The 16,788-nt window shown below is 41.4% G+C and overlaps 1 protein-coding gene across 1 annotated transcript; it reads right to left on the bottom strand.

The window, feature by feature from the left end:
- Positions 1-132: 132 nt before the first annotated feature.
- Positions 133-16,393, bottom strand: LOC102734038 (serum paraoxonase/arylesterase 1). Its single transcript, XM_081799692.1, is given in 8 exon segments — positions 133-180; positions 3,188-3,269; positions 4,570-4,770; positions 8,009-8,135; positions 12,417-12,585; positions 13,775-13,830; positions 15,325-15,427; positions 16,376-16,393. Coding segments are annotated over 8 exon segments (804 nt in total).
- Positions 16,394-16,788: the final 395 nt, after the last annotated feature.

Below are 16,788 nucleotides of genomic sequence, written 5' to 3'. Positions count from 1 at the left end.
CTATTGGTTCGAGTAATCAAACCAGTGCCGAGGAGAAACACCCACTGGGAACCAGTAGGCCTGCCAGCCCTTCAAAAAATGGTAGCTGTTAAACAATATAAATTGCTTGGGGGCATAAAGAGATAGGAGAAACTATCCAAGAACATGCTGCAGGGCATTCTGCAAGCTTTCCTGGAACTGCTGCAAGGGAGAAGATGGGTCACAAACCCACAGAAAATTCAAGGCCCAGGAACCGCCACAAGGCTTTTGGGAGTCATTTGGTTGGGCAAGACAAACGTTCCAGAAGCTGTGATTGATAAGGCGCAAGCTTAACAACCCTTAAGAACTTGAAAGCGGTGCAAACCTTTGTAGGGATTTGCGGGTTTTAGAGGGCTTTTATTCCCCATCTGGCATCGTGTCTCTGTCTCTGATATGGACTGATAAAGAAAGGACATGTGTAGGACTGGGGATCAGGACAGCAAGTCCCCTTTGAGAAAGCAAACATACTAGTGAAGTAGATTACAGCTCTGGGCATCTCGCAAGCAGGGCTACTATTTGGGTTTGATGTGTCTGTGACTCCAGACGGATTGCGCACTGTGGTGGGGATAACGGAAGGACAGAGTACCCCTAGGATTTTGGTCCCAGCCCTGGAAGGGGACAGAAAATTCCATATACTCCTTAGAGCAACAGCTCCTAGCCCTATACGCAGTATGGCTCCAGGGCGGGGAGCCTGTCGGGAAGGAAGAGGATATCAAATTAAGAACTTCCTTTCCTATCAAAGGGTGGGTTGAGAATATGTTCCTGCCACGCATCTCTGCCATGGCTCAGACCCCCATGTTGACGAAGTGGCGTTCCGACCCGCAGCACGGGAGCACCCTGCCCACCAGCCCATGGTCTCTAGAAACACAGTCTACTGGCCCCGTAGAATACATAGATCCTCCAGATGCATCGACCCCCAATTCCATGGCAGTGCTTGCAGCTTGTAGAGAGGGAGTGGGGGATGGATCTAGTCAAAGGAATCCATCCACGTGAACTGCAGTTGCTATTCAGCCCAACACTGACACCGTCTGGATAGAAGCAGGAAGAAACCGCGGCCCGTGGACTGCACTAGGGGCGGTTTGGCTGGTGATCACTCCTGAGCCCTGACAGGTGACCCTTTGCATTGACAGTTGGGCTGTTCTAGAGGGATTAATCCTGTGGCTGGGACTGTGGCAAGCCAAGGGGTGGATGATGGGAGTAAGCCCCGGTGGGGGCAGGATATGTGGAAAAACATTTGAGTCTGCCTGCAGAAACCTGAGGCAGTCCCTACTGTCTTCCACATCCCAGCTCATGCGGGGATGACACCCTCTGGCAATCAGGAAGCTCACGTCCTAGCGTGGATCTAAGTTATAGCAACAAACCCTTTAGGAGATACAGAGACTGGGTGCATAAAAAGAGTAGCCACCCCAGCGGCCCAGTGGGAGGGCGTATTTCCAAAGATGCTCTATTGCCCTCAAAATAGAGAGACTCGGTCAACGCCGTAATAGCGTGCCCGACGTGTTTTAAACAACACCCAAGCAACAGCCAAGCAAAGCCCTGACCAAATTCATCCAATAAGCCTTAAATGAGAGCCAACAAAGCCTGTCCTTACTGAACACTGACATGTCTCTAATTATAAAAGCTGTCCTCCCAGATCGGATGGCCTCAAACACTATCGCCACCTCTTTGCCATTATCCAAACAGAATGTTGTGTGTTCATGCCTGATGAGTCTGCTCGTGTGTCATCTTTTTAAATCACGTGAGGACACAAGTGAATGCCTGGAGTGATGTGACCCTCAGCTTGGGGGACTTAATAAATCAGTGGTTCAGATCATGGGGCCCTTGGATGAAAACATTGTCATTGGTTTGGGGAATCATTGTTGTAATCTGCGTTCTCCCTTGCATGTGCCTGTACTCTCGCTGTGCTATCTGCCCCCAGGGTAGCCAGAGAGCCACTAAACACGCTGCCTCCAAGCTAGTGAGCCCCTTGCTGACTGCTCAGGGCACGTTGCAGAAGAGGGGGTATATGAGATCGTAAGAGCTGTCGCAAGGGATGGAGTGTTGGAGGAGGTCATTGAGAGGCCACGACCCCTGGCTGAACCTCCAGCTGGACCTGGACAACTGAAGGCTCCCCGTCCCCTTCCCCGTCCTTGAAATGTGCATTCTGCCCGCTGTTGGCACAGTGGGAGCCATTCCAGGGACACAGCCTTGACAGAGTAGAGTGTTGTCGAGCCCATCTGGGCGGTGTATGGGACTGAGCCCCCATTAAGGCCTCTATATAAACTTTTAAGATTCCGGTGGGCAGGTGCGGAGAGCTACTCATCTTGCAGCTGCCCAAGACAAGCCAAGTAAATAAGTGCCTTTGTTTATTAAACCTGCCACCTACCTATCTGGAGGGGCCTGCCTCTTTCTCGGTCTCTCCTTGCCCTCTGTGTGGAGGCAGGGGAAGAGGGTGGTTCGGATTGGGCCAGGACGCTCCTGAGCTTGCAAACTATTAGGGTGTGTGTAGCGAGGCGAACAGAGCTGCAAGCCTAGATTAGGTAGCCAGGGAATGCCTCGCTGAGGTGACATTTTAGTGGAAACTGGAAGGATATGAAGGAGAGAGCCACTGAGATCTGGAGGAAGAGCATCGGAGCCGAGGGAACCAGGGCCCTGCCTGAGGCAGGGCCCCACCTGGGGAGCTCAGGGGGGTGAGGCTGAGCAGGAGGGGGTCTTGGAGACAAAGGTAGCAAAGTGCTGGGCTGCAGGGCTGCTTAGTGGCCACCGGGAGTCCTTGATACTTTATTGGGCTTCATATTAGATTTACGTTATTTATAACTATTATGGAGAGCGCTGTCACACGACATATCAGTTGGGGTGATTTCTTGGCTGTTTCATCAACATGGAGGGAAAAATGAAAGGGAGAGAGAAAGGGGAGGGAGGAAGGGAAGGGAAACTGAGCAATGAGGATTCATTCGGGCAGAAAGAATCAAAGTTTCATAGGTGAGATATTTGGCTTGCTGCTTCCCACTCTGCAGTTGAGTAAAAGTGAACAACAAACATACATGATGCTGTTGACTCTTAATAAAGAAGTGAAAAATTGGTTCTCACCCACTCCAATTAGACAGTCCTTTTTTGCTCACTTTTAATTTCACAAATCAATTAGAATCTAATTATCACTCTGCAAACTTACAGTGTTAATACATCTCACCTTCAATGGAGTTAAAGTCCAATTAGCGTGCTTTTCATACACATGAATCTTATGAGCCAGCAATTCAGATATATAGACATACCTTCAAAGAAGAAAGAGCTACATCAAAGCACTTGAAGTAATACGGCTCAGAAGGTTACGGTGAAGTTTGTAAGAACCCTTCCTAGGAAAGAACTTCGCTTAGAGACTGGAAAATGCAACCCCTCTCAAAGCACACCAAATTCTGAAAAAAAAACTCAGTAAGTTTACAATGTGCAAAGGCGTTTTCATTTCTGAAAAGTTGTTTCTAAAGGTAGGAACCTAGTTGTCCCTGATTAGAAGGGAAGAAACGTAGCCCTAGTACCAGCTCTTAATATCTGGGAGTAAAATGAATGACATTACTTCTCTTCACTTGTCAATATAGTGACAATCCCCAGGTTCTGCATGTCAGAGGATAGCGAGTTCTCTCGGGCAGGCTTCAGGAGAACCCTTTGACAACCAGGCCCTTGTTTTAGGCCAGAGAAAGTATGGGAGAAGACAAGACGTTTGGCCTCGATCTGAGAGAAGTCTTCCTCCCCTCTCACCCTGAGCCTGGTCCTGACCCTGTGCATTTCGTATTTTGCATGCAGTGCAACGCCCCGCTCATCGTAAAGACATGTGGTCAGTGCAGCCCAGAACAAAGAGAGAAATAACTACATATTATCTGCTACTTTGGAAGACCAGGAGATGCTATAAATACTTGAAAGCCGTCCACATGGTTTCCTCTAGTTATGTTACTAACTTCTGAGATCCGTGATGATAGAAGATGAGGAAGGTTATATATGACTGGATACATGGCTTTTGTGGATAGACTAATGTTACCCAAAGTGTAACACAACCAGTGTTGCTCTGTGAATTGTTTGTTTCGGGGGTATCATCAAATAATAACGTAAATCAACTACATCTTGAAGCACACTGCTTAGTTAAGCTGACTTTTCCCCCACAGTAACACTTTCTTGGTGGAGAAAGCAGTGTCTTGATTTACATTTTGGTGCAAGCTCTTTATCTTGTCACAAACCAGCACTACTGAGATATATAACTACATGCTGTTAATCTTATTACGACCTCAAAATTCTTCCCTCAAAGCAAAGCTATTGAGTAATATTAAATGCTTATCACAGTTCCCCTTCTTGATATATTCATCCCTACCCCCAAATTTAAAAGAATATGCCTACACAAAATAGAAAATTTTGATTTGATACATTTTATCCCCTGAGAAATTAAGATATTTTAACATTCTTCCTAATTTCCTCTTACCAAAATAACATGTTAGAGCATATCATGTTGTTTAGAAAATGAGTATGTTCTAACGGTGTCTAATAAGAATCTGGGGAAATGCATGACATTGTAAAGAGTTCACATACTTGCCGTCAGGTGAGATGTTGATTCCATTAGCAAAATCAAATCCGTCTGTCATCACTCGAACTTCATTTGGACTATAGTAAACAACGTAAGACCACGCTAAACCCAAATAGAGCTCCCAGGATCTCAGGTAGGGGTCAACAAAATAGTGATCATTTGTGGCATAAAAGTGCTCAGGTCCCACAGCAACAATATCATTGAAACTGCAAATTCAAACACACATATAGGATATATACAAGGGAAGGTCTTGTACGTTACAGCATTAGGCATTGATTAGCATTCATTAATGGCTGTTCCTAAAATCAAGATGCAGATGAAGCTTTCACTCTAGCCGTTAGGGCACAGAATTCATATGAATTCATATTCAATGCCACCTGTAGGATCCTCAAAGACAATAATTACTCTTAAGAAACCCTAAAAGGTTACTATAACAATGTAACATAAAAATCCTATTAATTGTATCTGAAAAATAGTGCTATGGTGTGTGTGTGTGTGTGTGTGTGTTTTTAGATATACTATATTCAGTAGACATTAAATTAGGCCAGGAATCATTATCAGGGCAAAATGCATTTATGTTCATACAGAAGTCACTCTCACATTGAACAGTCTGGGATATCATCGGGCAGAGGGAGGAAAAAACACTGGCCATCTTGAGACTTGCATTTTAGTTAAAGCTCTGTCACGATTAGCTGTGCCATTTAGGTAAAATTAATCATTTTGCAATGCAGGACCTCAGTTTCCCTATCTGTAAAAGGAGGACGAGATGGACTGCTCTATATTTTAGTCTTAAAAGGTCACTTCCGGCCTTAAAGTTTCATGATTCTAAACTGAGGAAAATGTCCACGAGCAAGAATGCTCAGGAAAGGGATGCTACGGCATATTTTCTTTCTGATTTTGATTCTCTCTCTGTTACTGAAAATCTAAGATATATGAGTCTATTTTTCTGCTTTAATAGGTACAACAGTGAACACATAAGTGAGTCATTCTCTGCTGATTGAGGTGACAGAAGTTCCCCAGGGCCATTATCTGGGAGAGAATTATCTCCGCTCCGTTGCTGAGGGCGTCATGGCCAGCACATCAGCTCTGACGCAGCTCTGGGCTCCTGGGCCAGTTAGATAAGCACACAGAGTCTCAGTTTTCTCATCTGTAAAGAGAGGTTAAACAATTTTCCCAAAGTCCTACAGCTCATTAGTATAAGACTAAGGGTCAGAATCTTAATTTGTAGAGTCTCAGGGGAAATCACAGTCAGACAATGCTTGTTGGGTGCTTTGTAGGAAGCTGGCCACTCGCTGAACCCTCCGTCAGTGGTGATCACTACCGCGACATGAGAAAAAAGGTCCAGGAATTTAGGATTAGTGTGTACAGGCTCAGGCATAAACCTCTTCTCTCTCTCTCTTTTTCCCCCTCTCTTTTTTCCAAAGTGAGTAGTATACTTTACAAATCATTTGCCTGTTTTTCGTAAAAAAAAGCGGAGAGGAATATTTCAGAGTAATAGCTTTGAAATCTGATAGACCCCATTTGCATGCTGACATTGCTTGCTATTGTCTATGGGACCAAGCATGCCACTAAAATCTATACCTCAGTTTCCTCTCTGGACTTTGTGAGGTTAGGGTAAATAAAATGAAAGAATGAATATGAAGACCTTGGCACCATGCCTGGCTGTAAGAGATGATCGATCATGACTGCTGTGTTATCATTAATAACATACTTCAATTGTGATAGATTAGTAATAGGAATATTAATGCTATAAACAACAACATAAATAGCCATTAAATACAAAGGAGAAAATATACATGGCTAGTCCTTCAGTTGAGAGACCAGAATTTTAGTTAATTGTGGCACTATTTTTTTTTTTTCAGTTTGCTTCTATATTGCCAAAGACATGTATTTTTGCACTTGGCCCAGAAAAAAATACCCTAACCCTGGGAATCTGGACAAATATGAGGCTTCAAGACTAACTGTGAAACCAACAAAGTAAGCTTTCACTATTTCAGAGTGGCTCAGAGCCGCCACTTCAGCCTCGAGATACAGGGTTAAAATTCCAGCTATGCCATTTTACTGATGGTATTATCTGGAGCAAGTTAAATACTCCAAAATGGCATAATAATAACACCTAATTAAGAAGGTATTTGTAAAAAGATAATAAAGTAATCAGTTTAAATTGGTTATTGTAGCACCTAACTTACAGTTAAAGCTCATTGTTACTATCACAATTATTACAACCACAATTATTATGCACAATTATTGCAATTATTATTACAGTTATTACAATTATTATTAGCCCAGCTTCTCTATCCTATATACTTTTCCCTAAAGTATCTTGGTATGTGGCACATTCTCCAGACGTTCAGTAATCTCATTCTCTTTCCAAATTACATCTGTTGAATGAATGTATAAATAACCTGTTCCACCAAAAGCTGTTCTCTGAATCTGTACTCATCCTAGGGATGCAGAAGAAGACTTGGGCCATATAGTTCCTACGCAGCTACTAATTAGTTGATTGACCTTCATCCAGTAACTCAGTTTCTCTCCAATCTCAGTTTCCTCATCTTCAAAACCACCAGATAAAAAAAGAGAGGAGGGGATCCTGGGAACACTGCGTGCCAGGCACTCTGCTAGGTCCCTGCATGTAAATAACACACAGTTTAAAAGAAATCTAGATTTACCAATACTGAGGTAATCCAATGCTGTCTGTTAATCATTCAAATAAAGTCTGGGACTCTAGACAATCTTAATGATTAGAGGATAAAGATTGTTTGGGAAGACTTTGTCAGACTTTTGTCCCAAATCCCTCACTAGCCTCACAAACCAAGTCTTAAGGCAAGTGAGGAAGTTGATTTTGTGTTGGGTTGACGGGGATCAGGGATCCCTGGGTGTTTTCTTTTTCCTTGTGTTATATTGTCAAGAAGCCTAAGATTGAAACTGAGTGTTAACCACAGATATGCTACTCCCTAAATTATGCGCCCAAACATCAGTAGGGGTAGGATGGGGAGCTTTAGAGGCACCGGATCTCAGATCTCCCTTGGGTATATGTTTCTAATTCATAGAAACATCTAAGATTCTATTTTTTAATACAAAAAGAAATAAATGAATAAATAAGCAAGCTCATGATGTGGAATTTCTCTGTGAAACTGGTGTGGGTTTTGGAGAAGAACAGAGTTACGTCTTAATAACAGCTTGAGTGGACATTCTGAGGCTAAGAGCCATAAGTCAGCATCCAGGGAGCCTGGGAAATGAGAGAGGAAGAGAATGGGTCTTCTCTCAGGGGTTTGAATCTTCAAAAGTATCTGCAGAAGACCATTTGGAGGAGTTTGTGATGATTAGAAAGGAGAATTGACCAGCCATTATCCCCCCTCCCACTCTGGCTGGAAGGAGAAACCAAAGGTGGATTAACCATCCACTGGTGTTAAAGGAAAATAGAAATATGATATATCTCAGTACTTAGGCAGAAGTTTGTGTCTGATGGTTTTCAGATGCAAAAGTGATTTTTATTCTTCTTCAAATTTAAACAACTCAACTGTGGACTTAAAATTTGGATGGTTCACCACCAGCAGGTACACGGTATTATCTGAGAAGAGATTAAAAACAAAAATCGAAACATTAACTGAGCTCTCAGCTGTCAGCCCTGTCTCCAAAAAGCAATTTCAACCCACCTCCAACTAGTACTTAGGGTGTCAGGCAGATGGAATATTTTCATCTCCTTGTAGAGAGAAGCACTTGTGATTGCTCCAAAGGAAAAAAAAAATGGCTAAAGGAAGAACTAGTGACAGTCTCTAAACACCTCCAAACTCCACAGGAGGGAAAAATCCTCAACTTAAGAATGAGCAACGCTTGACACTAAAACTCCAAAGAGCTTGTTAAGCTTTCTATTGCAAATGGTCTCAGCAAGATGCAGAGTTGAGATAAAAGAGATAAAAGATGTGGAGAACACCGACATGAGAAGGTGTGCTTGGGTATAATTCACACAGTGTAAGATGATAAATTCCATAAAAAGAACACCTGAGAGATTCTATCAAAGGGAAGCAGCTTCCATGAGTCAGTCCAGCTTTAAGACATAAAAGAGACCAATTTAAGTGGTCAAGAAGGTGTGATTAGAGTTGGCAAGTGAAGTTAGATTATTACAGTCTTTGCCTTAAGAAGCAGTAAGTCTTTGGGATCTTTGATGTGACCAAATTGGTGTTTAAAGAAAAACAATGCAAAGTTTAGTGGGTTGAAATGAAGAGATTTAAACAGAGAAGCCAACCAGGAGGCTCCTGGTGGTTAGGACGTTGAACAGACAAGTGTTTATTTTCATTGGTATTAAGTGCTACATAGGGAAAATAAAACCAGATAAAAGAATGAAGAGTAATGAGACGTTTTCTTCATGACAGTCAGGGAAGTTCTGATGAAGTGATGTTAAAGCAGAAACCTAAATGACATAGGAGACCAAACCATGTGAGTATCTGGAGAAAGAGCATTCCCAGTTGAGGGAAGAGAGTGTGCAAAGGGCCTGCGACAGGAACTTCCTTGACACATCTCTTAATAGTGAGGTTGTGGATGGAGTAGAGTGAGTGAAAGCAAGAGTGGGAAGCCTGCAGCCATAAAGGTAGGTAGCCAAGGCCAGTCTTGTTAGGGCTCATGGTAAGGACCCAGGGCTTACTCACTGGGGCTTTGGAGCCAAGGAGTAACATGAGTTTACAGTACAGCAGTAATCCAGGTATGGGGGGAGAAGGGACCGGGCCAGAAGGATGGCATTAACAAGAAGTGGCAAGAAAGGATATGAGGACATTTGACAGGAAGTATCAAAAGTCCCTGATGATGGCTGAGAAATGAGGAAGTCAAAAATCAAACATGAGTGAGCACTGAAACCCAGATTCATGTTTTGTGCAGCAGATTCTACTTCTAGGCATTTATCCTAAGGAAATACTCACAGAAGATATATATACAGGAATGTTTATTTTAGCATTGTTCACAATGAACGTAAAGGCAGAAACAGACTGAATATCCATCAACAGAAGAACTACATTACTGCACTCCCATGCATCTGGATCCTAAACAGGCATTGTAAAGGAACTCTAAATGCACTGTCATAGAAAGGAGTCCATAATGTAATATTAAATGCAAAAGCACTTTATAGAAGGGTTTGGGTAATATGACTCCCTTTTATTCTTAAAAGTGTACACATACCCAACAGTATATTTCTTTGCACTTGATGTTTTAAAAATAAAATACGACATTGATAAATGGGTGGAGAGGTCACTGAAAGGGGACTCTATATGTATATATAAAAGAAGAGATGTCATACGGGATAGAAAGGTAAAGAAGGAAGGATAAAAGGATGGAAAATCAGTTTTCAACATGTTGAGTTTAAAGCAGCTAGAAGAGAGGAACTCAAATAGAATAATCTGGTAAGCTTGAAGGAATGGAACTGAAGTGCTGATTAAAAATAAAGAATACCCCATTAATGGAATTCTCCCAGAAAGCAGGCACAGTTAATGGGTGTGACTTGGTTGAACTTTTTGAAATAGAGCAAATAAAGAGGAGGCAAAAAAATCAGTCTTTTGGGGAATGTTCAGAGAATTTGAAATGAGTGACAAAACAATGAACAGGGGGAAAAACCTGCAGTAGGATCAGAACTAAGCTAAATAAGTATATTGGAATATCGGGGAGGAGAAATTTACTTGAAGGAGACAGTGGTCAACAGCATAAATGAGGTGGAGGAAGGAAGAAAGGAAAGAAGGCCAGAAAGAAGGGAGGGAGGGAGGGAGCAATTGAGTTAAATGAATTCTTTATATATTTTGGATATTAGCCCCTTATCAGATACATGATGTGCAAATATTCCTTTCCATTCAGTAGGTTGGCTTTTCATTTTGTTGATGATTTCCTTTGCTGTACAGAAGCTTTTTAGTTTGATTTAATTCTACTTGTTTGTTTTTGCTTTTGTTGCTTTTGCTTTTGGTGTCAGATTTAAAAGAATCATCTTCAAGATCTACTTCAAAGAACTTACTGCCTATGTTTCTTCTAGGAGTTTTATGGTTTCAGGTCTTCAAGTCTTTAATCCATTTTGAGAATTCATTTAACTCAGTAGCAAAAACAAATAAATAATCTGATTTTAGAATGGGCAGAAGAGGTGGGCCCGGGTGGCTCAGTCTATTAAGTGTCTGACTCCTGATTTCGGCTCAGGTCATGATCTCGGGGTCCAGGAATCGAGCCCTGTGTCTGGCTCCGTGCTCAGCGAGAGTCTGCTTGAAGGATTTTCTCTCTCCCTCTGCCCCTTACCCCACTCACATTCAATCTCTCTCTCAAATAAATAAATAAATCTTTAAAAAAATAAAAATAAGCAGAAGATCTGAAAAAGATATTTTTCCAAAGAAGACATAGACAGCCAACAAGTACAAGAAAAGATGCTCAACATCATTAATCAGGGAAATGCAAATCAAAACCATAGCGAGATACCATCTCACACCCGTTAGAATGGCTATTATCAAAAAGACCAGAAATAAAAGTGTTAGCAAGGATGTGGAGAAAAAGGAGCCCTCATACACTGTTGTTGGGAATGCAAACTGGTACAACCACTGTGGAAAACACTGTGGAGTTTTCTCGAAAAATTAAAAATAGAACTACCATACAACCCAGGAATTCGATTCTGGGTATTGATCTAAAGAAAATGAAAACACTAATTTGAAAACTATATGCTTCCTTATGTTCATTGCAGCATTACTTACAGGAATCAAGACATGGAAACAACCTAAGTGTCCATCGATGGATGAATAAACACACACACACACACACACACACAGAGGAATATTATTCAGCCATAAAAAAAAGAACAAAAATCCTGCCATTTGTGACAATATGGATGGACCTTAAGGGCACTATGCTAAGTGAAATAAGTCAGGGGGAGGGAACTAAAGCAAGTGATTTCTTTTTTTTTTTTTTTTAAGATTTTTTATTTATTTATTTGAGAGAGAGAGAATGAGAGAGCACATGAGAGGGGGGAGGGTCAGAGGGAGAAGCAGGCTCCCCGCCGAGCAGGGAGCCCGATGCGGGACTCGATCCCGGGACTCCAGGATCATGACCTGAGCCGAAGGCAGTCGCTTAACCAACTGAGCCACCCAGGCGCCCGCAAGTGATTTCTTTTATATGTAGAATTAAAACCTAAAAGTGAAATACAAAGTTCATAGATGGTGGTTGCCAGAGGTGGGGAGTGGAGGGCAGGAGAAATAGGGGGTCAAAATGTAAAAGGAAAACAAATGCAGTTGATGTCAAATCCTGCAGGGGTTTCTGTGCACAGCCAGGGTTGAAGAGTCACGTAGAGACCCAGCAAAAGGCTGCATCTAGAAAGGAAGAAATGGAAGGATGACATGAGGGATGGGGGCAATATGTTGATAGCTTTGAAATGTGGAGAAGTAGTTTGAAGACAAAACAGAGGAACCAGTGGACAGAAGGGCACGGAAAGTGACAGGGCTGAGAGAAAACTGACCACGGTGACTTTCTGTCAGTGGATCTATAACGTTGCTGATGCCTTCTGTTAGAAAAATCTATCCCTGTAAATTCCCGGATCTGGACAATTATTTGAAATGGAAAACCCATAATGATCAGAGCTAAATATTATTGTTACCGTAATTATAGAGATAATGTGAATGCTGGTATTTTTAAAAATAAGTGCTTTACAAACTTATTTTTAAGTATTTTAGCATTCTCAAGCATCAGAGTGGTTATAATATTATATTTCATTAACATATGGGATACGTTTAACAGAAGAGTAACATTAATCATGATTATACTGTAGTTGAACGAGAGGAAATATTCATTCTTTAACATTTTTTAAATTTTGGCTTTGTTTTAAATAAGCATTAAATAGCGTTACCTTCATCTGTGAATGTGCTAATCCCATGAGGGTTAAATGAAGACTGATCGAAGTTACTTCCAGTGACCCTGAGTTCTAACACTTTTGGATCTTCTTCATTCAGGTCCATCAGAAGAATTTTGTCAGGCTTATCAGGTGCAAAGCTCTTTATTCCAGGATATTTTAATCCCTTACGAAACATGAAGAAGAAAAAAAATAGGCACATTACAAATACTTCAAAAGCTGATCGAGGCGGTAGATAGCACATGGGGTCATACTGTCTACTTCGCGTCACAGGGCCACATGGGAAGCCTCTTGGTTGGCTTGTGCGATAGGCCCATGGGGGTTCTGGAAGCCACGTGTTCCACCAGTCCACCCCACACAACACACTGGCTCGGACCCTTCCATCACCAGCAGCAAAGCCATATGTGTCCCATACCACAGCTCCCAACTCATGAGAAAGATCAATAATGGAAAAGTAGACCAACTGGGCAATTGCCAATGGGCTTCAATCATATAAGCAAAGAATATGGAGAGAACATCGGTTATGGTTTTTAAAATGTCTCCTGGCAGGTTCCTTGGAAGCATCTCAGGGACAGAGTTTTAGGGGAAGTCTAGTGAGCCCAGAGACAACTTCTTTCTTAGCCTTCAATTAGAACAACACAGCTGTTTTTTGTTTTAGATGCTGGGGTCCCATATAAGATTTTGCTTGGAATATGTTATTCTGTTGCTTTAGAAAAAGGGTTTGTAAGACACTGCTGGAGAAGATGACTAGTCTTCCATCTTCACAGGAGAAAACTGGACTAAATAAATTACAACAGCCAGCAAAGGGTGTTGACTTCTTTTGTTTTTGAGCTATGTCACCACCACCGTGGTTTGTATGCAGAAGAGGTTCAACAAACATGGTGGCTTCACTCTTCAAAGTGTGGAAATTGTGGAATGGCCTATCAATAATTTTAGATTAAAGGGTTTATTTTGAAAAGTGTGAAAGAAAAAGGTAAAATCTAAATGACATGTGGAGGGATATATAGAAACATACACCCAATTCAGTAAATATTTGACTATACCACTTAAGTGCCTCAAGGGACAGACCATCGATGGAAAGCCGTTCTTGAACTCATTGGACTCAGAAATTGCTACAATGGAAGATAAGGTAATATTCGAGTTCAGCGTACACACAGGAGTACAAATATGCCTAGAAGGCATACAGCCATAATTTTAACACCGTTGTAAAATGTATATACTGTTGGTGTTTTGAACCATATGACTGCTTATTTTATTTGAAGGTGGGCATTGGTAAATAGCAAGCTTAAACAAAAGACTTAAGCTGCTGGATCTAGAACATGGTGTAGAGCACTGTAAAGAAAGAAACCACTTACAGAGCTAATGAAAGCCAGTCCATTAGGGAGTATCTCCAAGTCTTCAGAGCCAGGTTCTGCCAGAAAAGAGAACAGTCAGTACAGAGTGTTGTAGACGATTGCAGGGCGCTGATGATCCTTTTCTTTATCGCTCTTCACTGGAAAATGGGGCTACATATTTAGCTCTTATTTGATAGATTCAGAATAATTAACTCTTTCATTTACTTTTTCAAATTGACTAATAGGATTCTATAAAAATTAGAAGACACTGATATAATTAAGTGTAATTAAAATTTACACTTAATATGTATTTTTTAAATTAATGGACTAGAACTTTTTCCTCAGACTCTGAAATCTACATAAAGTTCATGGAAATTCACAAAATTTATAAAAGGTACAATTATTTGAAAACAGCTCGCTGTTTTGTTAAAGACACAGCGTAAACTACCAACATATATTAATACTTAATTCCAAATCCAGTAAATTGAGAACCATATTGGAAATATAGGCAGATTCCAAATGCTTCAGTTAAAATGGGGATACATTTCATATGCAAAATACGCATGCACTATTAATTATAAGCATCAGTAAAATATCGCCAAGCTAATTATACTTTCCATGTACATTTTTAAAATCTCTATCAACCTAGAGACAAATGAGATTTTTGATTTTGTATTGATACTCTTAGTGGAGATGTTTGTTTTTCAAATATCCAGTGATATCTAATATCAATATCATATTTGTTTTCTAGAGAAAGATTGCACTGTAAGATATCTGGCCAACCTTTTTGATGCTGACTGAATAAGTCATATGGTATAGCCTTTCCTTCCTTAGTCAACCGAGATAAATAATTCTAAACTTAGCACAACAAAACATAACATCCAAAGCATGGATCTCAAACAAGTTGTCCTCAAATAACAAAATTGGTTGGTTGAAACCAGATGGGGACTTGAGTCCTGTGACACTCCCTGTTGGTTGCCTACAAGCTGCTATTCCCCTAGCCTTTTATCTTTGCTGACAGGGCCTGCCTTCCCCAATGGGAGCCCCATAATTACTTTCCCAGCTTCCTTTGCAGCTAGGGCCCCAGCCTGTTGTCTATCTCTGACTAATGAGATCTGAGGGGAAATCTGCTGAGAACTTCTGGGAAAAAATATTCTTCCCCCATATTTAAAAGAGAGATGCATGAGGAGAAGTCTTGTGGTAACTGCCAAGGTGTGTGAGAGCTTTTTAAATTTTGTCCCTTTACTCACTGCTTTTTCTCCTTCCCCTGTCCCTCCCCTAGAATCTCCTCAGGTTGTATTACCATAAAATCAAACATTGTTCCCACTTACTGTTTTTGCTAAACTGACCAAACAAAAACAAACTATGAAAAACCGTCAATACCTTGGCCATATGTTGGTGAAGTCAAAAGTCAAGTACGTTGGTATTTATAATTAACTACTGACTTAATCATTCTCTCCTGGTTCATGGTTCTATTTTTTGAACAAAACTAAACAGGTGTATTAATCAAATCAATAGCAAGATAATACTGCAAGTTCCAATGAGATACTTCCTCCTCTCTACATACTTACCTATTCCTTTAACTAAATTGCGGTTAGGAAGTTCGACTGGTGTTACTTCTCGGAAGGCATGAAGTCGTGTTCTGGGGGAGGAAAAAAAAGGAATAAAACGCACCTAAAACTATTCAGAAATTGCAATTAAGTTGCGAAAGTTAGCCGCCAATAAAGTTCTCCTCAACTGGACTTTGCCTGAGTTTCAACCCTGGGGTTAGCGGTCCCTGGAGTCTGAGTGATCCTACCAGACAAGGTCAGAATAAGACCTGTGGGGCCTCTGGGTACATTCAGTGTTTATTTAGCCGAGGTGGACTGATCCACAAAGGAAATACATCATGTCCTCTCCAGAGCTCTGCGCACTTTGGCAGGAATAGGAACTACTTCATCAGCTGCGTAAGGAGTCCTATGTGGAAATTTGGGTTAAATAGCAACATGGTTCCAATTTACTCCATTGATGTTTTAGGGCTGCTGACAGATGGGCCTCCTACCCATCTGCCCAGTCTGGCTCCAAAGCCTGGACTGGGCATCTGCTTTGGGGTGTGTCACTTGAAAAACACAGGTGTGCTTAAAGGGTTTATAACTTCAGAAAATCATACTCAAGGCCAGCATATAAAAAGACATTTCACACACACACACAAAAGCAACTTATTAAATTTGAGTGCATAAACATCCCAGGGAACATTTGAGCGAAGGACAAAAGAAAAAAGGACAGATGTGGGAAGGACGTACAAGCCGGCTGCCTGAGCAGAGCAAAACTATTGCTGAGGCATTTAAAAGAACTGGCCCACAACATCAGCACGGCCAACAGATTTAAACAATCAACATTTTTTGAGAACTAATGATACAATATGGTCTTAGCGAGGAGCAACGATTATTGAAGAGTGCCCAGAAATCTTATTTGGCTAAAGATAGGCTGAGAAATTCTTCACTTGCCTTACTGATAATTTAGTCTCACAGAGGAAGAGGTTGGGCTAGGGGACAGTCTGGATAAAATTCTTAAGATGGTATAAAATGATAGGAATTTGGGGTGCTCCATCTTTCATCCAGAAAAAATTTAACATGTTCCTACTGCCATGGCGCTGGCCATCGATTCCACCTTTGGAGAGGGTCTGACCTAACAGGCTGGGAGTGGGATCTAGCAATTAGCTTTGTTAATCATTGTTAACAGGAGAAACCACAGTTTATCCTGAAGCACAACCAGAGTGGAGAACCACCAGCCTGGGTGCTAGAGCTCCAGAGATGAATGAATAGCTGAAGAAGGCCTGGCCTGTGAACAGAGGGTGGTTCCCTGAATGATGAACTTGAATTTACAAAGGAGACTTCAAGGGAAAGTTGGGATCTGCCCCCATGACCTGAGAAGCTACAAGGTATTTAAAAAATGGGAATCTGACATTATAATTACAAAAGTTCACAATAAAGAAATAAAAGGGAAAAGGACGATGCATTAGGAAAAGGATTTTGCATGGCACACACACACACACA

This window comes from Leptonychotes weddellii, chromosome 12 (assembly GCF_054177405.1).
Source record: "Leptonychotes weddellii isolate Sample4059 chromosome 12, ASM5417740v2, whole genome shotgun sequence".
Taxonomy (NCBI): domain Eukaryota; kingdom Metazoa; phylum Chordata; class Mammalia; order Carnivora; family Phocidae; genus Leptonychotes; species Leptonychotes weddellii.
Note: the sequence above shows the minus strand (reverse complement) of the source record. Positions and strands in the feature narration are given on the sequence as shown.